This window comes from Plectropomus leopardus, chromosome 14 (genome assembly GCF_008729295.1).
Source record: "Plectropomus leopardus isolate mb chromosome 14, YSFRI_Pleo_2.0, whole genome shotgun sequence".
NCBI lineage: Eukaryota > Metazoa > Chordata > Actinopteri > Perciformes > Serranidae > Plectropomus > Plectropomus leopardus.
In genome coordinates, this window is record NC_056476.1 from 2,987,458 (window position 1) to 3,014,559 (window position 27,102).

Sequence of the window (27,102 nt, forward strand, 5' to 3'; positions counted from 1 at the left end):
ATGAGACTCTGATTGCCTCTTTTCATTACCGAAATTGGCCTGAGACCATCCCTCTGCGCGGAGTTTTTGGTGCCCCCCCGCTCTATTATAAAGAGTAGAATAGTGCATTAATCCGCCCCAACTTGTCTAATTTGAGAAGAAAAGCTGATCTTTTTCAGGCTCCAACATTAATTCACTGTAATATTCCAATAATTAGAACCCTGTGTGTTGCAGCAGCGACCTTATCTGGCCTTTTTAAGCAGATTTATATCTTGTTATTTCTCTGTAGGACTCCCATCACTCAGAAAAGTGGTTCCCAACTTGTCCAGATTTCTCCTCAGTCATTAGTTCAAGGTCCACATCTAAAATATTTATTTCACAAAATGTAAACTACACGTAGGCTGAGATCACAGTGGAATCAAACATAATGCAAGAATGAAGTGCAACTACTTAAAACTCAGTAAATAAATAGGACTGCAGCTAAAAAAGTGCCCATTAGTGCTTTAACCTGTTATTGCCTGCTTCCCTTTATTAGGTCTATGAATTTGAGCGCTGTACGTGTCACTTTAGATGCCAGTGGACCAGATAAAATGAAGTCACAAGACAGAATCAATGGCAATTTTTGTCCTTTCCTGAAAGAATCTAACAGTTTTAGCCCAAAAGCTTAAAAAAAAACAAAAAAACAACATCTGACAGTCACCTGTGCAGTGGTAGATGCTTATAAAATGACGCAGGACAAAAAATAGGTTGGCATGATAAATTAGTCCCTTAACAAAGTCTGTAGGTCTCTACTTTTTTACAAACTTGACACATTCAAGAGTCACATGCGGTCCACTCAGAATGACCTGCGAGCCTCTTTTGGACCATGGCCCATCAGTTGGGAACCACTGAGGCAGAATATGTCTCTGATACTCGGTTGTGAACTTTATTGGCCTATATTCTTAGTATTTTATACCTTAATTGGCCACAAAAGTTAAATGTCCAAAGCACTGAGTCTGAGCAAATCGGTTCGATTTTTCAAAGACATGGGGAGAGGGCAACGATCAATTTAACAAGACATTGCTCAAAAATTTGCTAAAAAAAGTTAAAAAATTACAAGAAAGTTACAAATGAGCAAATTAAGTATCCTTTTTTTTGAGAAATAACCTAAATAGCTTGTGAAAAGCATCTGAACGCAGCACGAGAAAAGTGCTGTTGATCCAGGTTTCAGAGGGTTAAATGAACCTATATTCTGTCACTTCACATACTGACATTTCTCATCTTCTCAGAGGACAAATGTGAGGACAGGTATAGTCTTTTACACGTGCAGTATTGGACACATGACAAGATGTTTTACGTCGGGTTGAGCCTGATTCCACCGCCTGCAGCAGCGCTTTATACCTTGAGTCACACTGCACCTCTGACAGCTTTAAAATGCAGAGTCCTTTCAACTGATCAATATCTCCTCTCACCTGAGGGTGCGTTTGTTTTTGAAAAGAGGGCGGTGATGTGATGAAGGCAGCGAGGAGCAGCGAGGGGACAAGGTGAGGAGCAGAGACACGGGAATGAATGGGAGAAAAAAACAGCATTAGAAGAAGAAAGAGGCACTGATATGGAAGATTACCCACTTGTGCGTCTGTCTATCTTCCTCTCCACCACCCATCTGCCCTCCACTCGGCTGCTGTTTGCACTTGTGCTCTCCCAAAAAACCCTTTAATCCCCTTTTCCCAAAATGACAAAGTCGATCCGGGCCCGGCTGTTGATTCTCCGGCTTAATTATTAAAGATTACTGACACTCCGGAGAGGTGTGACTAGCATGTGACCGCCTCGCATTGATCCTCGCAGAGGGGAGAGAGGGGGGATGACAGGGATTTGAACCCCGGTTAAAGCATTTTTCTGCCTCGGAGCTATTACAATGTGAGGATAGTTCTGCATGATTAATGTTCATGTATTATTCACCGCGGCAGTTGTGTTTCTCTTTCATGCTTTAAGAAAATATTAGCATGAAAACACTGTGGAGGCTTTGAACTCCTCGCTGGGTCTTTGAGATCCATACCACCTCCTCCTCCTCCTCCTCCTCCTCTTCTTCTTCTTCTGGAGGTTGTTAAGTGAAATCAAAGTGTTTTCAGTCGGAGTCTGTGAAGAGTTCATTTCCAATGTTCAGCATGTCCACTTTGGTGTGAAAAAAGTTCTTAGTTGAGTTTTATCACTCAAAATAGAGGATATAAGGTTACTGTTTTGTCAAGGAAGGGCATTTATTGCCTACTGCGCTTACATGGGATTTAATTTGTTCCAGTTTCATGCTATCAATCATGTTGCAACACTTGGCTGCTCCTCGTATTCAAGGATTCACTTTGTGCATGAGGTTAGCTATTACCAGTGGTGTAATGTAACACAGTATTAATACTTTGTGACAGGATTTAAGTGTTTTGGGGAAGTATTTGTACTTTGCTTGAGTTTTTAAACGTTAACTTTTACTTCACTACATTTCCTTTAAGCATTTTAGTTACCTTCTACAAAAGGTAAGGAAGAGACAGACGAATGAAGGACTAGGAGGGAAGGAAAAACTGGATTTTGTTCTTTAAATTCTCAAAGTTGTTGTAAAGACACTGTTTATGTATTTGTTTTAACTTAAAGGTTGGTGCCCAGACTGCCTTAAATTTTAAAATAAACTGAATTTGGAAAGACAAGTTGAATCAATACAGAATTACCTCAACTTGACTTGTGAAATTCAGTAAACTTAAAATTCCTAGGCAGCCTCGGCACTCAATTATTGGTAAAACTGATGATTGATTAATCAACTAATTGTTATTTGAAAAAAAACAAACTTTGCTTATTTCAGATAATACCAAACACTTTTTTTCCTCAGTTAAGGCTCACAGCAACATACTGCAGGTTTTTCTACATTGCATAGCCTCTCTTAATTGATTACATTTCACGTGTGATTAAATTCTAATGACCTATTAATCAATTGTTGATTAATTATCACCCCCAGTTAAAACAAATAAGTGGGGTTTTTTTTACAGTGTATTTGTTAAATAAACCTTACAATTCTCAAGTCTTTTTGCCTCTTCATCACCAGAATTTACTTGTGCTTTTACTTTCAATACTTATGAAAAATTACTTTTGATACTTAAGTACAGTAAATATCAGATACTTTAAGACTTTTACACAAGTAGTATTCACATAGGTGTCATTATTTGGTTAGAAATCTGAACTTTTAACTCAAGTATCACTTACAGGTACTTCATCCACCTCTGGCTATTACCCGTCACCAAATTAGTCAACGTTAAAGCCTGTATTGTTTTCCAATGTCTTCTCACATGACTCGAGAGGCCGTCATGCTACTTGTCTAAACAGATCTGCACGTTGACATGAAACAACTCTGAAGACTTTGTCAACTCTCAAAGTGAAGTGGCTGTAAAAAGCTGGAGATTTATATTTTGCTGTGTGTGCCAGAGAAAACAAAAGATTCAAATCGGTGAGGCCTGCAATCAGCTACCTCCACGCCCGGCGAGCGAAGGCCTTATCGAGCTGTACAAACAAACCGCAGCAGCGTGTAGGCGTCTTGTGTTGTAAGAGGGTGAGGATGGGCTCGGCAAGGAGGAGAAAAGCTCATCGAAGTGCCTATAGTGAACATAAAAGGCTGCAGTGCTGTATGTCGAAGCATGAAAGGTGCAGTGTTTAGATTAGACTCAGTGTGTCTGCGCTGCTTTATCTGTTCATGTGTGTCTTGTGAAGTTTCCTCCAGTTGGTGTTTTCTGTGTCGAGGAGTGATAATGTGCAAACAGAGCCTTGCAGAGCCGGCCCCAGGCTTTGGTTTGTGCTGAGCAAGGAGTGGGTCACAGGTCCTCGGAGAGAAAGAAAAACAGTACCGTTAAGACTTAAGACAACACAACCTTTCTCTGGACTGAGTGTGTGTGTGTACAATACACCTCTGTGTGCAGAAGCTAAGCCCACTCTGAAATGTTTGCGTGTGTGTTCGGCAAACCTGTGCGTCTGTTTTCGTTGGGGTGGACATCTCACAGCCAGGGCTATTTTGAAGCTGGACAGAGCCCCTAAAGTTTGACACTTTGTATGGAGTTTGGAGTTTAACTTAGACTACATTTGGGGACATCGACTTAGGACCAGTCAACTGGGGACAGCTTGTGCAATTGGGGACAAAAAAAGGGAATGTTAAATATTATAAAGCTGATTATTGAGTTAGGGTTTGGCAAGTAGAAGTTAGGGTTAGGGGTGAAAGGTTAGTCTCCGGGAAATGAATGTAAGTCAGTGTAATAACCCAAAAAGTAATAGGGTGTAATTGATCTGGATCGATGCAAATTGGAAACATTGTTCCATATCATCATCTTTAGGATACTCCTTTATTTTGAAAGTCTTTATCATCATCAAACAGCAGCAGGCAGATAATGGCAAGCAAGCAAGAGACAGACCATGAGGATTATGTTATGTTTATTTTGAATTTTGGAGAAAATAAGGGTCAACAGACAGGGCACATGCCATATGTAAACAGTTACGTTATGAGTTTAACAATGATGTACTTTTCTGGATGGGCGTCTCACTCCGCTAGCTTCTAGCAGCAACACAGGAACACCAGCTGCTCTGTTTCGCTCTGAGAATGTGTACCAATGGTATTCACACCCACATCAAATGACTGTGCAATGATGAGCTGTCACTAATTACTGCCCGTCTCCTCCCAAGCCGCACTCAAACATTATTCCAAGGTAGTCTGCACCAAGTTTGAAAGAGAGAATGAATAAGTAAGAGATATAGAAAGATGAGAAACCACTGAAAAGTTTTCAAAGACCTCTGTTCCTGCTGCTGTCAACTGTTTATCTGTGAAGTTGCACAGACACACCAACAAAACAACCCAAAAACACACCAGCTGACAGAAAAGCAGACTCGTCAGCTGCAGTGGTGTGTTCACTGGCAGTAGGAATGCAGTCAATTCCCTATATTTAGCGGGTTTATCCATGTTTGAAAAACTTTTGTGTGTATATGCTATATTTGGTGGGAAAGGAGTAAACATTTGTGTGTTTGTGCCTAACTTAGGCTTCCAGACCAGTTAGTTGGGACAGCTTATGCACCTGGGTCAAAGTGGGAAAAAGCAGAGTTTTTTGGCTAGTTAGGGTTAGTCTCCACGAAATGGATGTAAGTCTATTCAGTGTCCCCAAAAGTGACATAAGTAAACATGTGTGTGTGTGTGTGTGTGTGTGTGTGTGTGTGTGTGTGTGTTTGTGCATGTGGGGGGTTTTGGCGCTTTGCTTTTCTGGGCACCTCGCTCAGAGCTCTCTCCTCGAACCCTCAGTGCATTCCAGCTTCTCCCTGCTTAAGCAAACAGTAAGCAGAGCACTCCGCCGTCTCTCGCCGGAGCCGTCACGCTCCTTCCTCCGCCTCCTCCTCCTCTTGCGAGCCGCCGGGCAAGTTGGGCAACTGATACTGTAGACTCCAGCATTCCTCATCCTGCAGGAAGATTAGTGAATCCGTGTCAATCGGTTGCTAAACCACGCAGAAGAGTTTCTCAAGCAGAAAAGAGTCCTGTGGAAAGAATGACAGGGTGTTTAGGTCTGAAATGATGTGATTTTTCTTCCCCCTCAACTAATCCTATCGCAGCAAAGCTAATTGATTAGTTGATGAACTTGTATTCTTGGCTGGGGGTACAGAGAGCCGGTTTCTTGAACTGCTCCAACATCAGAGCTCCTGTGCGCCCATCTTAACGATCAGGTGCTCTGAGAAAGTTTCTGAGAAAAACTGCGAAGAGGGATTTCCACTCTAATCCCAGAAATCTGTGTGGAATGTCAGGTCAGAATATGGTAGCATGTGTGCAAACCCTGAGGCGCTTCTTTGTACTTTGTTCAATTTGCAGTTTATTTTATTTTTTTCAGAGTTGATTGCATGGTCTGCCTGAGTCAAATTTGGGCCAGAATCTGAAGAAGAACCTCCATATTTCAGCTTTGATTGATTTCTCCTCATGTTTGTTGTCTTTCAGGTCAGCGCAGGGGAGTTGTTGGATAGTTTCTTGCGGCGTCGGAGGCCGCCGTTCTGCCGGACAGCATGCGAACGGAGGATGTTGTCTGAGTCTGAGTCGGGCCTCGCTGCTCTACGTGTCACCTCGTCGTCCAGAGGAATGACGGCTCTGTGGTGCTCATTCTGGATTTCCTTCCTCCTGCCACTCTGCGTCGCTCCGGCCAGGCTGCCCACCGCTCAGCCCACAGGTAGGAAACTAAATCAAACCTTAAGCATGTTTGTACTGCTGATACCACTGCTGACACAACACCGGTTATTGTTAATATTGTTAATATTTTGAAGCAATTTGATGACTCTCAGGACAGAAAACAAAGATTCATACATTGAATTGCATCCAAAGTGTTACTGCTGGACTCGAAAGTAGTAATCACATATTTTAGATATGAAATTACCTGTGTTGCATCCTTTTTCTGCCACCATCACAGCCAAAATCTGAGGAGAAAATATTCATAAAGGCATCTTGGGTGTTCATAGGCTTTTTTTCAAAGTCCATAAGAATTAAACACATGAAAAAACATTATGCGTTACACAGTGTTGAACTCATTGGTTGATTTAACATTTACTTTTGATAAGATAACACCTATCTTATTGATAAGATATTGTGTGAATCCTGTCACTGAAATGCACTGTTGTGCGTGAACGTGTTCATGTTTTTGGTGAAAGATGAATTGAATGTATCCATTTGCAATGAATGGTTTGTGCAACTGACAATTTAGACAACATAGCTACTACTGAGAAAGCAAGTTTATATGGGTTAGGGTTAGGGTTAGGGTTAGTTTGGAGTTTTACCAACAAATCAGTGCATATTCCAACAGAAAAATGTCACAAATCTTTGCAAAATGTGCCCATTAGCTCCAAAACAACGAGCCTGAATGTCAGTCACATGTGCAATAAATTTTATACAGCATATAAAGTTTAAGCATCTGACCAGTCTTCGGAAATATCTGCGTTTGAATGTTGATCTTTAGATTTTATTTTATTTACAGAAAAAAACTGAAGAAATCACTTATGTGTTAACTTTGTCTAGATGTCAAATGATAAACTATGAACATAAACTAGTTCATGTTATTTGTGTAACTTGCTTGTGAAGTGTGAACGTGCATAATACTGCTGAAATATGAAGATTTCTAGCTTTTTTTTCTGTTATAAATCACTACGAACTAAAGATCTTCCAGTCTGACTGTTTGTCAGACGGAACAAGCATCTTTGCTCACACGAGGTGAGAAAAGCAAACTTAAAGCGACACTTTTCTTGTAGAACAAAAACACACCTCCGAAGAATTCCCGTCTCAAGTTTAGCTTCACACTCAGTCATAAACCGGGATAAAAAGAAGCCTGAAAGTGTGCTCGTCCGAAATCAAGAAAGACAATATTTAGCTGTTCATACACATTTCGCTCTATCCTCAATTGTTCCACGCTTCATTTTCCATGCTAATATGACATCTGCTCAGCTGTGTGTTCATCACTTCAAATAAGGGCATTTCAAAAGGCACATTTATTGTTTATACGAATGTGGCAGAGTCTTTTTTTTTTACGAGCAGGATTTAATTGGACTCTTCTTGGTTCGCTGAGCTTAGTGCGATTTTCCCTCTTTGTTCTCGAGGCGGAGAAATACCCAAAGATCAGTCCAAAGTAAACGTTGACTGTGTTTGCTTTAATCTCTCCATATTGCGCAAAAAAACTAACACAGCAGAGTAATCTTTTTCTGAGGCGTTAGCCAAGTGTTGTTTTTTCTTCTCTTCCCCCTTCCCTCCCTTTTTTTTCTTTTTATGTGAGTTATTTAAAATGAGTCTTTGACACACTTTACACGCTACAGTGCATTAAGAAAGACGAGGAGCCGGGCGCTTTCTGGATAGGACCCAGCTGTCTTATGCAAGTTGAGATACCCTGTGTGTGTGAGTGTGTGTATGCACAAACATGGACATGCAATTTTTTAACTTGTGCATGTATGTAGTGACTCTTTGACACACTTTAGACAGTGCAATCTTTCGAATAACTGATGTCAGACCAGAGATATATACTTGAGATTGGACTTAAGTCATAAAATTAAGACTTTTGACTTGACTTGGACTCTGCTGCTGCTGCTACACGTGTCTCCCTGAAGACTTGTGATTGACAGCAAAAATGTTCTTATCTCAAGTTTTGACCTGGAAAATGCCTGAAACAAGAAAACTTTCAGTTTCAGGCCTCCGCATTGAGACGTTTTGGTCTTAACTATGCAAGAAAAGCACGGTTAACAGAGCTTTGGAACGAATGTGAAATGTCTTGAGCATTTGAAGGTTTAAATTACTTAAATTTTTTATTTCATTTTGACACAGACTTGCCCCAAAAGATTTAAAAGCAGCTCTGCGTCAGGCTGGTGTGACAGCCCCTCTACCTGTGTGTGAATTCCACTCTTCATACCCAAAAAAGCTCCTCTGCTCGCCTGTTTCTGCACTCCCTCATGAAAAAAAAAACAATGTTACAATAGAGGTGTTGTGATTCTGTCTGCCTGATTGCCTTCCCTGCTGGGAGCCATCACAGTCTATCATGCTTGGCATCATCCAAAAAGCAGTTTTTTAAGCCCCTCAGGGTGGCGGGTGTTCAGGCTGTGATCTCCGTGTACCTGTGCCGAAAGCAGACGGGGCCAGATACAGGATATTGTTTCAAGTTGCTAATGTTTGTCATGTTTGGGTGTGATGATCAATCTGACGTGAAGTGGATGATGGTCAGGTGATAATAGGCAACATGTGCAGCCATGTTTTTAGCAGAGATGTTTGAGACGGAACATTTTTTTTGGCTCTGAGTGACTCTTTTGGGTGTCAGACATGTTTATTAGCCTTTTCAGACAGTGTCATCCATTTTTGATGTGGTTGAGGTTCCTTTGTGACCACAGATACAGAAAACACTCTGGAAAACCTGAATCCTGAAGAAAACTAACAAAAATGAAAAGCTTTATACTGTCTGTTTTCTGGATTTCCATGCATTCACTAGGGATGCACCAATCCATCTTTTTAATTTCCGATATCATTCCCAGGGCTTTGGGAATTGGCCCTTATCAAGATGTAAAATAATAAGCTGTATACCTTATTATGTGAAAGCGTATCTGTAATGCAACATCAGGCTTGACTTAAACATTAATGGTAAAAAATTGTCTGTTTATTACAACTTAAAATGTTCGTGTCTTGGCTGCTGTAAAATTTAAAGTTGTTGACATTGAGATAATAAATTGAATATTTTTACAGTGTTGCTTTCCTGACTTTGCAAAACAAAATGTAACAAACAAATACATACAATACAAAATTACCCCTAAACAGCTACCATGTTTATTTTTAGCTTTCTCAGTTACGCAGTCTAACGATGTGCTGCTAATGCATGACGAAGTATGTACACGTGTCATTAACATAGAACTGAAGTAAATAGATCTGGCTCATTGTCACTGATATCCAATCCGGCAATTTAAGTCAGGATATATTTATAATATAGGATTGTTGCACGCCTAGTTTTTAGGTTACAAGAAAATTAATAAATGTCTCAGATTTATTGCCGTCCAGCTAAAAAGTTTTATTACCAGCAACCATGATTTATCATCTCCTCTTGTGTTTAACCGATAATCTACTGCCTCTGATAATCTGCAGACTGATTTTTTAACTAACCTAATCAGTCAGAAAGATCTTGAAATCATATTAAATCTCATAGTCTGACTCTCTAATCCTAAGCCCCCCAAAAGAAAAACTCATCCATGACTGTTTCTTATCTGCTTTAGCTTTTAACATTCACAATATATTGTTGTATCATCCAGTTGTTTTTGCATTTGTCGATATAATCATGAGGTAAATGAGGTTTTGGAGCTCACATACAGCGACCTTTGCACCTGGTAGGCATCTCCGGCCTGCGCCTCGTCTCCCCTGTCTCCCCCACGGGCCCCTGGCCTCCAGCAGAGTTCCCCACGTCCACAGATGGACGAGCAGTGGGGATAAAATGACTGTCGTTTACTGGCAGATGGCACAATTTCCCCTCAGCCGCCACAGCACTGGGCAAAGTTGTCACTTAGGTTTGTGGTTTTCAGTGTGTATTGCTCTATGTGTGTGTGTGTGTGTGTGACTGTGTGGGGGTGCAGATTAATGTGTGTATCTGTTTCAGGGTCAGACATTAGCAGGTGCTGAGGACAAAAATGCCCTTGGAAGTGTACAGCAGGCGTGTAAATAAACATTAAAGGTAATTGATTAATGTATGGCTGTGACCGCTGAGTGCCTGTGGGCCACCGTAGGGATGTTTTTAAAGAAGATAAAATAGCGTTCCATCAAAGATAAACAGGTTTTATGGATCAGAAAACAACACAGTATGCTTGATAAGCTGTTTAAGTAATGGCTTAACTTAAAGATAGATAAAGAGTTTATCTCACCAAATGTCGAACAAGCAGATCATTTCATACTTTTAAAAATGCCTCACGAAACAGAACCGCTCTACTTCAAACGCTCTCAATCACAGATATTCAGCTTGCTTTGCTTGGGGGCCACTTTTGCAAAATGACAGGAGGTCAGGGCTGAATTGCAGCAGCCCCATACATGTTTCTAGAATTTTAAGATGTTCCTAGGATTTTAGGACATCTCTTGGATTTTAGGACGTTTCTAGGATTTAAAGACATTTCTTGGATTTTAGGACATTAGGGGCCTAGCTTGGACATATGTCATATTAAAGTCATCCCCTGTATTTATGCAAGTGTGAGATCAGACACTGGTTTGTGTGTGTATGTGTGTGTTCACCATCATGTTGTCTTAGAGAGCTGTGTTGTTTATTTCTCCTGGTGGCATTTCCAAATGTTGAGGAGAACAAAAAAAGTTTTGAGAGCGCAAGTCGACCGATGTGAGAGACTGATGACAAAGAACAGAGTCTGTGTGTATGTGTGTGTGTGTGTGTGTGTGTTTGTGTGTGTTATTCTTCTCTCCTCTGTATTTACTGACCACACACACTCCCTGCTGGTGCCCCCGTGGAGCTGCCATGAAATATGTGTCTCCTCTGCTGCGACGTTTTCTGTGAAACGGCAGAAGTATAAATTCAACACATTCCGTTTTCAGCCATTGTGTGTGTGTGTGTGTGTGTGTTGGTGTATGTGAGTGTGTGACAGAGCAGGCCTACGTGGAGTCTGCAGTTAAGTGAATGTTATGTCTGTATGAGCAGAGGCGGATTATAAAAGGGAGGCAGTAAAAGAAGATGAAAAGAGAGAACGATAAAAATTAAAGGATAGCTGAGTGTGTGTGTGTGTAAGTGTGTGTGAGTATGTGTTTTTGTGTGTGTGTGTATGTGTGTGTTGGGTGAGAGAGGGAGAAAGAGACAGTGTGGGCGTGTGTGGTCATTATGCCCTTCAACCAGAGAAGAAAGCAAATATGTGTCTCATTTTTAGAGACAGAAAACGTCAACGTTTTTGTGTGTGTGTGTGTGTGTGTTCGTTCATGCATGTGCGTGTCTGTGTGTGTATGTGTCTGTGTGTATAGGTGTGTATGTGTGTGAGGTCACTGACCCCCCTGCCTCCCCCCTGGCAAGGACTGTAAATGTCAGCAGGGGTTGTTTGGGTGGTTAGGAGACTCGTTAAAACCACGCCATCCACAGATTTACGCCCAGGCTCTACAATTCTCACACACACACACACACACACACACACACACACACATGAACATGCACAATGTCACTCGACTCTCTCCTTGTTTCTTTTTCTCTGTTGAATTTCATTTTTCTTCCCCACCACTCTCCTCGCTCTCTCTTGAACACTCACTCACACTTGTCTTCTGAAAAGCTCTCCTGTGCTCTGTAAGTCTTTGATTGTGGCAGTGTTGTCCTGCAGGCAGTCTGTGTGTGTGTGTGTGTGTGTGTGTGTGTGTGTGTGTGTGTGTGTGTGTGTGCTGTAGTCCAACATACAATGTGTTCACCAGCAGCTTCAGTGCAGAACTTCAGTGAAATCAGGCAGCGTTTACAGTCTGAGTTTCCAGCGTGAAAAATACTCTCCGTACAGTTTGTCATTGTAGAGAAAACGGTCTTGTTCCTTTAAATGGAAGCACTTTAGGTCCCTTTTTTAAACCAAAATGTAACCAGAAAGTGTCTGGATCTGTTTCATGGTTTGTTGTTTTCAGCTTAGGTCCCACCAGGGCCCTTCTTGTCACAAAGCACACATCTTTTGTCACTCGCCTCCCTCTAGTCCACCAGAGTGCTCCTCTGGTCTGCTTGCCTGCTACTTTGGTGAGTCCGTAAACTTCTCTGTCGGGCTTTACTATTGGCACTTTTGGCCACTCCAAGTCAAACCATGCTGCATTTATTTCTGTTGCCATAACCACTTTGAATATGCCGAGTTGTGCCAAGTTGCACCCGAGACGGATCATCTTCAGAGTGGTGTCAAAGCGTGCCAGACTGCCTCCAAGCAGGTCATGGTAATGTCAGATGGGCTACAAATTAGGGACATGTTTAAAGAGCCTCCACTGCTGTTGCCAAACTTGGTGGATACCTCAACAACAGTTTCAACAGTTTGAAACTAGATGCTAAGCAAAATTGTATACGTCTAAACATCAATGATGATAAAAGTAGCTGGCTACCAACAACTGTTGCAAAGTACAATAGTGAGCAGCACCAAAGAGGGTGCTGGTTTTTTAATGTCGTAGACTTCGATCAACTTTATTGTCATTCTAACTAAACACAACAGTGCACATGGAACGAAATTTTTTTGCATTCAGCTAAAAAATAAAACTGCAGCTGATGGACCAAGTCAGATCGAATCAAGCCAAGCCAGCACAAGTGTATTTCTCTAATCCACGCTAGTGAGCCTCTGGTCTGCCACATGCCCCTGAAGTCTGCGTAAACAGCCCTCTGGTCTGCCTTTTGGGGCGTTTCCGCCAGGAGGTTTGGTTTGGCTCGGTTCAGTTCAGTTTGTTATTGAGATTTAATATGATTTTGTTGGGGTTTTTTTGCATTTCTGTTGTGAGAGGTTGTACTTTTGAACCATCCTTTTTTTTGTCACCTAGCACACCGGTACTAAAAGGTGGAGAAACACTACAGTTCATTGATTGGTTGGTAGAGAATCAACTCTCTGTGCTCAGGGCTGAGCTGTGGCTGCTTTAACCGCTGTTCATACCGTGAAGTTTTTCATACGGACGTTTACTTGTAATGTTACTCAATGTATGAGCTGACAACGTGAATCCATAAACACACCTTAAATTTCAATACAACCATGTAAGTGCTTTTCTGTTTCGAGTCCACATCCTTCCATAATGAAAATACCTGGTTCAGTTTCTGATTTTCAGTAGATGCTGAACTGTGTGTGTGTTGTCTGAATTCAATAATGCATCAAACAGAGAGGTAGTATGGTCACATATTTTACTTTTTGGCAACCTTGACACAGTTCTGCTGATCATTTCGGCTTTTGTTCTCTTGAAGTTCAGCATGTTTTTCCTCCCGAAGAGATACAGTAGCTCTGCCTCTCTCCAGAGTGCATTTATAGAAAGGTTATTTTCTCAAGTATGATGGCGGTGTAATCTTCTGAGGGGCACTCAACATCACCACCCTTTAATCATCCTATTATGTAAATGAGCAGTGCTCCATGTGTGGGCTTTATGCTACTGTTCATCACAGCTTAAGCGTAAAGTTACTCTCCGTGCGAGTTTCTCTTCCTCTGCAGCAACACTTTCCGAGTCTCTGCATGAATGTTCATTTCCCTGGCAACATTATCAAGAAATCTTTTGGCAAGCGTAGAGGCGTGCAGTCCAAATAAGCTTTGGAGAATGACGATTTGTTGAACAATGGCTGTTCTATCCTCAGTCCATCAGGCACTTAATCCAGTAGACGCTTAAGACACTTTGTTGGATGGGAATTAAACACTGAACACAACTCTTAGCGCTGTTTAGCAAGAGGTCATAGTGGGAAGCTTCTTCTGAAAGCCAATCAGGATTTACAGTGAAACACTTATAATGAATTTATATATTCATCTGTAGAAAGTCTTAAATTTACACAATGATCATCTTTAAGTTATCAAAAAACATGGCACTATAAGTTGTACATTTTTAATAACCTTTGCTGATGCTCTCCTATGTTTTGTCATCCTTTGCAGTACATCATGTATTAGAGAGATTTTCATTAAGTACTTGCTGAGTATTACAGTCTAGACTCAATATTTTTCCAAGGATAACACACAGTTGAGCACAAGTGGAAAAAGCCTGTTGCTAAGCAAAATGTTATTAAAGGTTTTCATATCAGATCGCAGACTGAAGTGAAAATGGTCGACTTGAATGAGACTAAATTGTGAGACAAAATGCGCCTTGTATTTCAGGATCAGTGCTGGGTGTTGAATCTAAGTACTACTTTTGACACTGAGTACAAATTATTATACGTATGACTGAATGTCAAGTGCAGAAAGCTGGCATTGAATCTTAGGTCTGATTTGTATTCTTGCTCACTTACTTATACTTTTCTGATTTAATGAAAACCTCTGCTGCTAGAAACAACACTAATTTAGCAGTTAGAGTAAATTAAAACAATAAAGCAACCCTAAATATGAGTTGAAACAATCCATACAGCAGCCCAGTCACCATAAGAAAATGTTGTTATTGTACATTTCTGCAAACTACGGATACCTTGCATTTGTACATTTCATACGCATCATACAATGTAGTTTAGATTACATGTATGAGCTGACTTTGTCATCTGGATGTGGAGGGCGGGATAGATGGCATGAGCCATAAGCACCAAGCTGCAGACCACAGTTTGTGACCTGAAAAAGACAAAACAGGTTGGGATTTTGCTGCATTTTCAGCAGCTTTTTAGGCATAAAAAAGCGACATGGCTGCCTTTTCTGCCAGGATTATGGCTCCCAAATAGGATTTTTTAAAAGTCAAAAATGGTCTTTTCCAAACCATAAGTGTTTTGTGTGCCCAAACCAAACTTTGTTACCCAAAGTGTTTTTCAAACATACACTACACAACACTACATACTAACGTGCGAATGTAACATTTGCAGAAATGTACAATGCCAGCTCTGGTAGTTGGGTTTTACTTGCCTCAAAATGTGTTTGAAGGTAGTTAACTAACACTGAGGGAATTTCTGCATATAAATTCACTTTACTGGAGTACACAGCATCACACTCCTGCTCTAAAACTAGAGAAAAAGAAGTTTGAACCTGGGAATGTCAAAACTGGTTGTTGCCTTGCGAAAAATCACAGCATTTCCAACAGTGATTGTGCCACCAAACCATGTCAGCATTAGTTATTTATTTTTATTTTTCCTTTATTTTACCAGGTGAGTCTATTGAGAACCAATTCTCATTTACGACGACGACCTGGCCAAGAGGCAGCATAAAGCAAAGAAAAACAAACGAGACACATTCATACAAATCAATACAAATATCCTAATAATAGTATGTAAGTATTGACTGTAGCTGCTTCAAAGTCTGGAATTTAGAAACATTTTGCTGCAAGTACTAGGAATAGGAAGATATCAAACAAGCTTTCAGTGATTCGTGGCTTTATTGATTGATTGAATGTAATCTGATTTAGATATTCACTGTCACTGTTATCCTTCATCTGTAGTCACAGAGTGTAAAATCCTCCCAGAAGTCACCAGGCTGTCTCAGGTTTGGGTTAAATGTACACCTCAGCGAGCTCTCACAAAGCATGGAAAGAATTAGCAGACAGCTGTAGATCAGTAGGTCATTGTCAGCCAGGGGCCTTCGTACGAACCTTGTCCGGGGGCCACAGCTATGTATGTATTAATACACCTCATTAATGCCCTTTGAAACCCCCTCTGCATGTCTTCTCGATGAATTATGGATGAAAATACAGACCTGTCTGTTTGCTCTGCTCACGTCTAACCCCGGCCGCCTCTTCTGCAGTGGGATTGTTTTTCAGTCCTTTATGTCTCTTTTGAGTTTCGCTCCCTTTCGGCAAACAGACATTATGTGACTTTTACACAAACACATTTTAAGCTTTAAATCTCCCCAGTTATCTGATCTTTTTTTGGGGGGGGCTTTTTTTTTTGCCTCAAATCAACATCAGTTTCGCTGCCCTTTGAAGGTTGCCTTACTACCCATTCAGCCTAATGATGTCTTTGCAGCACGAACACACACTTGTGTGTTACACACACACACACCTGTACATGTCCTCTGCTCTACCTCTGGCTGCGGTTCAGGCTGGTTCTTAGTCTGCTGGCTGACAGCGGCGTTGACATACGGTGGGTTTTTAATTACAAAGCTCCCCTTAAGGAAATTGTTGAGATACTTAACAGATAAGGCAGACATGGAGGGGAACAAAGAGGCTCGTTGTATCGTATCAGGAGGACTGCGTTTGGAGGGCGCGCAGGGAGGAGGAGCGGGGGGTCAGTCAGCTGGAGCTGCAGTTACATCTGACAAAATATTTTTGTGCTGTGAAGTGACTGGATGATGGTCTTCTATTGAAAGTTACGTGTCTCCTTTCAAACATCTCTCACTGTTCACTCTCTCTTTCTGTCTCTCTCGCTCACTGACACCTGGATTTATTGCCACCATTGGTATAATTGCATAATTTTGATTGAATTCTTGTGATGGATGGCAATTGCAAAAAGGAGCCAATATACTCTGTCCTCATGCATGTATAAACATGTTTGCATGTGTGCGTGTGTGCTTGTGTGTGTGTTTGTGTGTTGGACTCGTACAGCTCGGCACACAACCTGCCATCTGTTTGCCTCTGCCAGCAACAAAATGCACTCTTCCAGTGGGGTTGGCACAAAGCGCACGCACGCACACACACACAGACACACACAGACTTGATCTGTCCCACCCATCACTCAGCTCCTTGAACCTCTGCCCCTCTGCACCCCAACTGGCTCTTTAGTCTCTCTCTCTCTCTCTCTCTCTCTCTCTCTCTCTCTCTCTCACTCACACACACACACACACACACTCACACACACACAGTCTCGTTCTTGTTTCTTTGTGCTTCTATTTGACGTCTTTCTCGTCAGACTGATGTGTTACCTGAGCATATTTGCTCCACTGTTGTTCGATACAATTTCCAGGCTTAGTACTCATTTACACAGGCATATTTAAAAAATGTAGCTTTTTCTAAATGCTTTGGCCTTTTTTTTTGGCGCTCTGCAGCGCTTCAGTTGTATTTTTGCCTTTAATGTGGACAAAGATTATTTTATAACAGTGCTTGTGTGAATGGGAATTTAGTGAGAACAAAGGAGGGAAAAACCCCATTTTCATAAATATGTGTCTGTGTGGACTTAGCCTCTGTCCAAAAACCCACATATTTTGAAGCTACATTCTTTGCATGTAGGGTGCTATAAATATCAGCACATTCTCTCTAATTTCAAATTCTCTTTCAATGCATACACTGTATAAACCTCCTCTGACTTCCCAGCATACACGCTGTACGTCCTGCTTTGTTTCTCTTTTTCCATCATAAACACACATTTCCCCACACATACAGACACTCACTTTTACATTCAAACTTATGTGTCATGTATGTCTCAATTCATCCGTTTGTTGTGACGTATTTATGAAAGTGTTTCAAAATCACATGCTAAACATTAAATATTTCATATAAACTAATCCACACCCCCAAAAAACCCGCCCCTCTCCCCCCACTCCCTCTCTGACCACTAACCAGAAGCAGAGCTGTCCTGTCTGGCTCTGCTGCACCCCATTTACATTTCTGTGAATGGAAACAGAGAGCCAACAGACAGTGTTCAACTGTGTGTGTGTGTGTGTGTGTGTGTGTGTGGGTGTGTGGGTGTAAGGCAGAGTGGGAGAGAGGCCGTGAGTGTGTAGGGGTATGTGCGTACCTCCTTGCTTGTCACTGTGAGTGTGTGTCCCTCTTTCATCTTCTTCCTCCCTCTGTCTTTCTCTCTTTCCCTCTTCTCTTTTTTTCTCTCCCTCCTTCCGTGTGGTCACACTCACACATCTGTCCCTTCATCCTCCACCTCCTTTATCCCTCCTCTTTTTCTCTGTGTCTGCCAGGACTAATTCAAATTAGCTTTATTGGCTTGAGCATAATTAGGGAGAGTATACAGGGGTTACAGTGTGAGGGTGATAATTGTGAATTACTCTCTCCTCCTCCTCCTCCTCCTCTGTCTCATTTTCTGTCTTTCTTTCTTTCTTTCTTTCTTTCTTTTTTTCTCTCCATCGTCTTTGCTCACCTCCCTCACTGCCTCTTCGTTCAAAAACGTCCAGGGTCTCCCCTCGCACCCTCACATGCGCTTCTGTTTAAAGCCCCCCCACATCCAGGGCAGCTGACACATCTAATATTGAAACCAAACTCGGCTTCCATCCCTCCCACGTCTCCCCTCCTCCTCCCCGTCACCCCCTCTCTCTCTCTCCCCTTATGTTATTTTGCCAGGAGAGCTAAAATAATAAACCCTGGTCCCGTCTGCAGAGCGTAATGGAAGGCTTTTTCTCCCCTGGAAAGAAGAGAAAGAGAGACTTCTGCGTTGTGCTGTTGAGCAGTGACAGTCGAGCTGACTCGAGTTTTGGTTTTTTAAAATAACCCACGGTCAGAAATTGTTTCAAAAATTCCCATGAAATGTTATTTTTGAGTGCGGTGTATCTGGTAATTGAGTGCATTTTTTCCTTGTGTGACAACTTTCTCCTCATCGGTGGCGCACAGCACGACGGTTTATCTGCCGTGTGGAACCGCAAAGTCAGAATCGGAAAACATTAAATTATTTCTAACAGTGTAACAGCCTGGGTTTTAATTTTTGTTTATACAGGGGAGCAGTGTGTCTGGTCCTTTGAAGCATAACTTTGGTGCAGACTCCTCAAAGGATCATGATGTCATCTTTGACCTTTATCGACCTTGATTGATGACAAGGAGAAGTAACAGCACTGGAAAAAATAACTTAACAGCAAGACTTGTTAGTTTTTGTTGGCGGACATGATTTTCAGTTTCCAGTGCTCATTTGTTATGAGCATTTATTGTATACCATTAAAGGTGGGCAACTTGATGATATATACTGTGCAATGGGAGAGATTTGGTAATACCGTTTCTACCAAAGATATAGAAATGTTGGTGCGTTATTGGCCGTTGGATTGTACATCACGGTCAAAGCAAGACATTCTCTACTAATGTCAGTTAGTTGTTTTAATAGTCATGTTTTTTTGTCTCTAGTTGTTTAAAAACTTAATAGTAAGGCTGTAATTGCTGATGCTCAAGAGATTCTGCGAAATGCTTACATGTTAGGAAATCAGAGCTGAATTCTCACATGATCTTGTGCTTGACGCATGATGTCGTGAATCCAGCTGCCTTGAGATTAACATGAATTAAGATAATCCATTTTTAATATCACAGTGGGGAAATTTTCACTATCACAGCAGCAAAGAGAAGAGAAACCTCTAATGCTTCAAAATATTGTTCTCGGGGACCGTTAAGCTATCTATATATAGAGTAATTGTGATATAAAATGACATATGCTGTGATAGAAAATTTTGGCTACATCAACCACCCTTATGCATTTAACAGCCCTGTCTCCCAGAAATTATGTTTGTTGTCAGCTAATTTAAAACAGCAAATATGTTTGGAGGAACCATAATGCAGAGCAAATTATGTTTTCTATTAACACAAAATGTTTCTAATTAACTTAAACTGCAAATATTTTTGATATTGAACATATCATCAAAATGTTGCACAGGCAGAACTGACCACGAATTAAATTTATTTTCTGTCAAAAGACTTGAAATATAATATCCGTACTGACTACAGCATTCATTTTCATTATTAACATTTTTATTTACAATTATCCAAAATCTCCATCTTCCCCAAAGTCACCGAATTGCTTTAGTTGCTTAACCACAGACAGGAGTCTGGATGCGAATCCGGGGGTTCTGCTGTCTCAGTCATGCACTTTGTACGTGAGGCACCGCTCTCGACCACCTTCATGTTAATCCAGCGTGGTACACATAAATGTAGTGTTTCATAAACTCAGAGAGACGTTGTGTCCAAACAGAATCCAGGCAGCAATTATGTTGTCACCACAATGAAATTATGAAAGCAATTCAGCAATACACAAACTTAGTTTGGAGGAGACAGGGTTACATATAAACTCATCGTCCCAGGTTTAATTCTGGTTGGTCGCCTTTGTTGCATGCCGTGCCCTTCTGTCTCTCTGCCCCCTTGTTTCCTGTCTGCATCTATCATATCAGCTTTATATGAAACAGTAATAATGTTATAGACGGATACATTTATCAAGACTTTATTAAACAAAACATTTGTTGCAGCCCCATTGTTCGGCTGTGATCACTTTGCTCCACTGTCACACAGAACGTCTCATATTCCTGTTGCACTGTTCAACTGCCGCCCCAAACTGTCGGCCAGCGATCTGCTTCTCTGCAGCAGTTGAAAGTCAAGTGCGAGCGCTTTGCTCAGTGGCACGTTGGCGCCGGCTGAATAGGAAAGCAATTGAACATTTTCATGTGTGAAGCACTATACTGTCGCATTGTCCCCTGTAGGAACCTCCATTGACTCCTTAATGAATGGCAAAGCAGGACTGTAGGCCACAGTGGAGCGCATACAGGCGCAGTCACCCTGGTTACTGAAGTGGTTACCATAGATACGTTGGGCTGTCTGGGTACCTGCAGGGCATGGCTAACTAGTTAGCGATGCTGACACTCTCTCTGGAGATACATTAGCATTGCAAAATGATGATTTCACATGTTTAGCATTTATAGTAGAATGTGACACAAAAACTGAAAGGCAGATGTTTTTTCAGTCTGTTCATATCAACGCTGCTTCCAGAAGACTATTGTGCAGTGTTCAGGCTGTGTTGGTATAGATGTCCTAGGACAACTGTGCTCCAGTTGTTCTTTCTCCCAAACAGAGGCTCCTCTCTGTGGCCTGTTTGTGCTGTAAGTGAAGGCAGGTCCTGGAGGGAAGCAGGAGGGAGGGATGATGGGATTAGAGGCTTTCCTGCTCTCGTTCTGCTCTCATAAGCAAACACGCTTAACACACCAGATTTTTTTTTTTTACCATGTTTAGATGGAGACACGGGGAAGTCCTTTTTTTGCTTCATCACATTCTTGGTTTCTTCTCATCGGGCTTTTACATAGTTAATGAGAAAAAAAAGATCTCTCAGAGCAGTGATGCTCAATTTTAGGCCTGTGGACCAAATCTGGTCTTTGATAGGGTGCCTAGATATGTCTTAAAATCCTAGAAACAACCTAAAATCCTTGGAACATGCTAAAATCCTAGAGTCATCATAAAATCCCATAAATTTCCTAAAATCATACAAACATCATAACATCCTGGAAACGTCCTTAAATCTGAGAAACTTCCAAAATACTAGAAATGATCTAAAATCTAATTTGCACAAGTGGCCCCCAAGCGAAGCAAGTTGAGTATCTCTTCAGAGTAAAAAGAAAGGAGATAGAAGAAGAGCCTGATGGTTGGTTGTTCAGTAGGTCCGGGACAGGAAGCAGCTCAGGAAGTGTTTGCGGGTTTCTCCTGGTGATCAGAGGCACATGGCAGCTGAGACTTACAGCAGGTTTCACGTAGAGAGGTAACAACCAGGCCGAGAGAGACGGACCCACGCAGTCCCACCGCACTAATAAACAGCATCATAAACAGGGCAGTAAACGCTTTTATGTCCTGCTGATTCCAACCTGGGGACACACACACACACACACCGCCTCCACCATCAGACCTTCGTCAGATCAAACAAATTCAGGCTGCATAGCTATAATTGACCTTGATTTTTTAATTTAGATCAGACACCAAAAATCAAATATTTTCTCAAAAATGTCCCAATTATTTGGATTTCTCACATTTAATTTATTCTGTTACTTTTTCAAGTATATGTTCTGTATTTTATTTCCCCCCATGAAGGTTTAAATATGGATTCAGAGTCTTATCCGGGATCGAATCATTTTAAAATTCTGTTGGGAAAATATTGAACTCTTGAACTGAAACCGAATATCAAAGTCAGGCTGGAATCAACCTTTCAAAGTACGTTTCATCTGTGAAATTTAAGTGTTGATTCTCTCCACAATCCCATAAAATTTGTAGAAAAACATAAAGGACATGACCTCAGGGAAGGGAATACTTCACCTCCCAAATGAGCATCTGTCCGTCAGTTATGCACCCTGTATTACATTGCATTTGTAAAGAGAACCACACAGGACATGCAGACACCTGAATGACTGGACATCAAACTTCGTGCTTCATGTTTTTGGTGCTGTTCATTCAAAGTGACGACAACATGCAGGAGGCTGAAGAAAAGCTGCGTCTTAGTGATGCCTGACAGATTAATTAACAAAGTCACTGTGAGAGAGTGTAAACACTAATACTGTGGGGTTCTTCTTCTTATAGGGTGAATGCACAACTGATTCTGCTGTGTAGGGTTGCAGCGTTGCCACGACGACGCCCCAATGCAGAACAATCCGGGCTTTGGTCTTGTTTTGTATATATGTGTGTGTGTAGGTGTGTGTGTGTGTGTGTGTGTGTGTGTGTGTGTGTGTGTGTGTGTGTTCAAGTCCAAAAAACAAGTGTGCCTTTACATTGATCACGTTCTATGACACTGACATCTTTGTCACCTCACACACACACACACACACACACACACACACACACACACACACACACTGACTACCAGAGACGTGTGTGGGGGCAGGTCACTCCAGCTGGGGAGTCTCAGAAGTTGAGGTGTCAGTGTGTGTGTGTGTGTGTGTGTGTGTGTGTGTGTGTAGATGGGGGGTACATTCAGCACGCTGAGAGGTCAGGGCAGAAGTTGAGGTCAGCGAAGTCAAAGTTTAACGTTTCAATCCTCCTCGTGCTGTGTCAGTGTGTTTGGAGATGGTTTCTATCAGCTGTTTCTTGTCTTTGAGGTTTTAGATAAGATGCATTCAGACTTTGAACTTTTAGAAACACATTGTTCTTTGTAATCGATTTCAATGATTTGCAGCTGAAATTCAGGATATCCCCTAAAAACATGTAATCTTTAGATGTTTCACGTCTAACTTGATTAATTAAAGGTTTATTTCAACCAAACCAGACTTGGTGATTGTCGGAACAGTGAAAAGATGAACTGAGACGGCTTCTGTGAGTTTTTATTGTGTTTCTGTCAACTTTGAAGTAAGTGTTTTTTATGATGATAAAATTACTCTTAAAATATGGGGGGCTGTTTCTGGTCAAACAAAAAGCATTTTACTGTTTAACAAACAGGTCTGTCTTTGTAGGGATCCTCTCAGTTAGTTGTCAGACACAAATAACAACAATCTGAGTCTGTCAGTGGCAAAAACAAGCACTTTTAGGGGACGTAATTGACCGTGCGCGATTGCCTGGAGTGGTTACATTGCAGTTTTTTTGGGGGGGGGTTGTCCTCATTAGTCTCTTAGAAACAAAACATAAGAAAAAGGTTCCAGGTTGAAAAATATCTGCTTAAATGTTTCTGGTTGAAGGCAAGTTGACGTGGAGTTATTTTTTACGATGCTACTTTGATTGCTCAGGTATTTGAGTTTGGAATAATTTAGTAAGACTTTGGGATTGTTTTCAAAAGGCCCATTTTGTTCTTAGGCTCTGTAACTAATTCTCCACATCCTGCACAAACCTTTTTTTTTTTTTTATTTTGCTCTTGTCCCATTTTCTGCTTTTTGTCTTTTTCTCATCTGATTCAGCAAACCCTCTCAGGATACAGCAGTGCTGACCCAGCATCCCTCCAAAGTCTGTGTGAAATCATGTGGCTTTTCCCAGAGTGACCTTAAATCAATACACTGTACAGCTGACTCTTCAAATATCACCACTAATCTCTTTGTTAAGGGAAAATTAAGCACTAAGACAAGTCGCTGCCTAAAAAAAGAAGCTTTGACATCCAGAGATCCAAAAAGCCGCCTTGTAATCGGATTGGTTCCTCCGTGTTGTTAAAGGAAGTGTGATTATGTTGTATAGTAGCCCCACACACACTTCGCAGACATCCTGGCTTTTGTGGGCCGAGCTTCTTACACTTGTCTGTTGAATTGAAACTAGGCCAGTTCGTCTTTGGAATGACAATTACCATGGACCAAGCCCAGGCCCTATTCTGAGGCTGGAGGGATGGAGGGCAGGTGGGGGTGATGATGAGGGGTATGAAAAGGAGCAAAGACGATTGGGCGCTGCCAAGATGCTCTGGATGTACAGTAGCTTCCGATGCTCGTTAGCGCAGCCGAGCGGAGGGCCAGGCGCTGGGGGAGGAGGAGGAGGAGGAGCGAGGGGGAGGCTGGCACAGGCCGGGGCGGGATGTTTAGAGGCAACGTCTATCTTTAACTTGATTTTAGGGGCTCTTTTGATAAAGCGCGGCTCAGCTCGGTGAAGAAAAGAGGCAACAAGCTGGGGGAAACCCTCCCTCCTCTCCCCCTCGCTCTCCTCTTTTCTCCTCTCCTCCTTGATCTCCGCCGAGCCATCCCTCTTTTCTCTCCATCTTCTCCTGGCAGGCCTCTCCGCAACGGTGTGAGGTTGTCAGGCTGGCCCAGATTAAGGGCATTGTCCGAAGGTATTTACATCCGGCCAAACCATATTAAACAGAGATTAGGGGTTTTCACTGCACATTGCAAAAAAGAGAAAAAAGAGGGGGAAAAAGAGAAGAGGGAGCTTTTCCAAGACGAGCAGGATTTACAATAGACATAGCTGTGAAATGGAGGAAGAGAAATTTGCTCTTTATGGAGAGGGGGGTGATGGTTGGTGGTGTTGGTGGTGGTGGAGAAGAGGGGGCTCCACAGATCCTGTTTGAAGGTCATGTGATGCTGGCTTGTCTGAGGTGGTGCTGAGCGTGCCAAACGGTTGGCAGCCGGTCTGGTTTTTCAGCATAGGAAGCAGAAGTAAAAGAATCTGTTGGCGGGACGCGGCGAGCAGACGGGCTGCTGTGGAGGACATCACGCTCTGAGGCAGGCTGTCTGTCTGTGTGTGGCTGCTCCACAGGAAATTTTAAAAAATAATCTCTTTCTATTGCAACTTTTGAATTATTTTTTTAGTTTTGTCCATCTTACCTGATCTTAATGGTGGCCTTATACCAAACAGCTTTTCAAATTCATTCATTCAATCTACATTTAATCTTGATGGATCATTGAGAACAAGCTCTCATTTACAAAGACGTCGGTGTGTTCAAATGATTTCACCGTTGCAGACAAATTCCCAGTCGGAATAAGATCATTAGAGATCAGTCGGTGCACGCTTTGTGATAAAACACAAAACTCATTCCAATATGTGTTTAATATTATCGTAAGTTTTTGGCTCATGCAAATAGTGAATTTCAATGGCGTGAACAAGAATTAGCTGCACTCTCAACAGCCAGAGAGAGCACATCTTGACAGAATTGTTTGTGGTGTTACTATATGCCACAGATGGCCAAAGGGTGCCAAACCATATTAATCCAACAAACCCAGGATTTTCATGAGGGAGTCCAGTGTTCACTTCTGAATGTGATGTTTTTTTTAAAGCTTTCCATGTGTCTCTTTTGCCTAATCCTAACCATCCGTGTTAGCTTGTGCGTTTGTTGACGTCCCGGTGTTAGTTACTGTGTGCTTTTGCCACCAAAACATTATCCTGTGCAGCATCATACCACCACATGCATTTGTTGACATCACAGAAGCGGCATCCCAGAACATCAACAGCAAACGCAGAAAGATACCTAGAGCATAATATGTAGACTCAGAAGTCAACTGCAAAGCAGCAAAATGTGACGACTTTTTGAGTATTTTTCATCAGGTCCAGAATGGGAATCTCATTGTAGTCTTACAGATAGTGACCCTGCAAGATCCAAAGTCTCTGCAAAATCTAATTTGGCAAAACACTTCTAGTGGCTTTAAGTATTTTCAAGTATTTCTAATGAATAGTAAACTTAAGATATTTACCAGGTTAACTGCTGAGATCTGGGAGACATTGGAAGAACAAGGCTAAAGATTTTATTTACGTTTGAGCCCTTTTCCCTGAAGAAATACACAGATTAACTTCACCCACATGTGTGCAGACACACTGTACACATCCCGGCGTCACACACATTCACAGCAATTGGCCCTAAGTGATCACAGAAATGTGGAAAGCATTTGCTCCCAGTTCTGAAGAAAAGGAGAGTCCGTTCTTTTTTCAGCAGCAGAGGCAAACAACTAATTACCTGCAATAAAAAAGTCCATTTGTCGCTAAAATGTTTGCCACTGGTTTGGGAGCAGCCGGCTCTGCAGATGTTGGAAGCATGGCCTTGTTGTATTATTAGCTCCATGTAGTGAGAAGGAGGAAAAAAAACGAGAGCTTGATAGAGATGAATGTCTCTCTGGCCCATCTGGAGTCCATCACTCTCAGAAGTGGTTTAAACGCAGATATGGTTTAAAAAGGTATGTGCTGCTGCTTTTCTACCAGACTCAATAAAAGTACCTGTTAAGCTTCTCTACAGAAAGAGTCTTGTAATCTTTTGCTGTTTATGGTCCATCTTGCCGGCCTGTTTGAATCTGCAGGGATGTTTCTTTATGCAAAGCAGCTTGGTGGAACAAGAAGACTTTATTCTGAAACAGCTCTGTAAATCAGCCTGGAGAGCCAGTGGGAAGTTTAAAGGGCACTAAATTGGCAAAAATCTTTTTTTTCTGAGGATTTCTGGTATTATTAAAGACTCACTGGTTCAGTGTTTCAGCACAGCACAGATGAAAAACTCTGCATTTATCTCCTCCAGAGCAGAAAATGAATTCATCAAACTGCCAGCGCAGTGATGCCACGATTTAGTTGTTTACTGACAGATGTGACGTTCAGAAAATACCTTCCTCGCTTTTTCGAATTTTAAAGAGGGACACGCATCGGGAAACACAACACACACACTCAGACACAAAACAATCTTTTAAGCATTTTAAGGATCATGTCTGGATTCACGGTTGTCTCGTTTTAACTTTAATGTGGAGTTTTGCATTTTTACCTGAGCCAGGTGTCAAGCGCTTAGACAGCAGCGTCAGAGTGAAGAGATGTGTTAACAAAGCTGAAAATGGGGTGACGGGTCACAATTTCTGCAGAAACAGATTTGCTCCTGAAGAATAAGGGAGCAAAAAATGTTCATCTGAATTCCAATCTGCATGGTATTGTATTTTCATTCAGATAAGCGCAAGAGTTCATTGGAAAAAAATACCAAATATTTTTTTAAAATGCACCAAAAGCCTTTCACTTGCTACAAGGCTATTTGCTTTATTTTC

At 41.7% G+C, this 27,102-nt stretch overlaps 1 protein-coding gene across 8 annotated transcripts in view; it reads left to right on the forward strand.

Moving 5' to 3' along the window:
• fgfr3 (fibroblast growth factor receptor 3) overlaps positions 1-27,102 on the forward strand; it is a 92,762-nt gene that overhangs the window by 1,676 nt on the left and 63,984 nt on the right. For all 8 annotated transcript variants that reach the window (XM_042500597.1, XM_042500600.1, XM_042500601.1 and 5 more), the window contains exon 2: positions 5,948-6,173. In XM_042500597.1, the coding sequence (XP_042356531.1) occupies positions 6,026-6,173 (148 nt within the window). In that variant the 5' untranslated portion in view covers positions 5,948-6,025. The remainder of the gene's footprint in view (positions 1-5,947; positions 6,174-27,102) is intronic.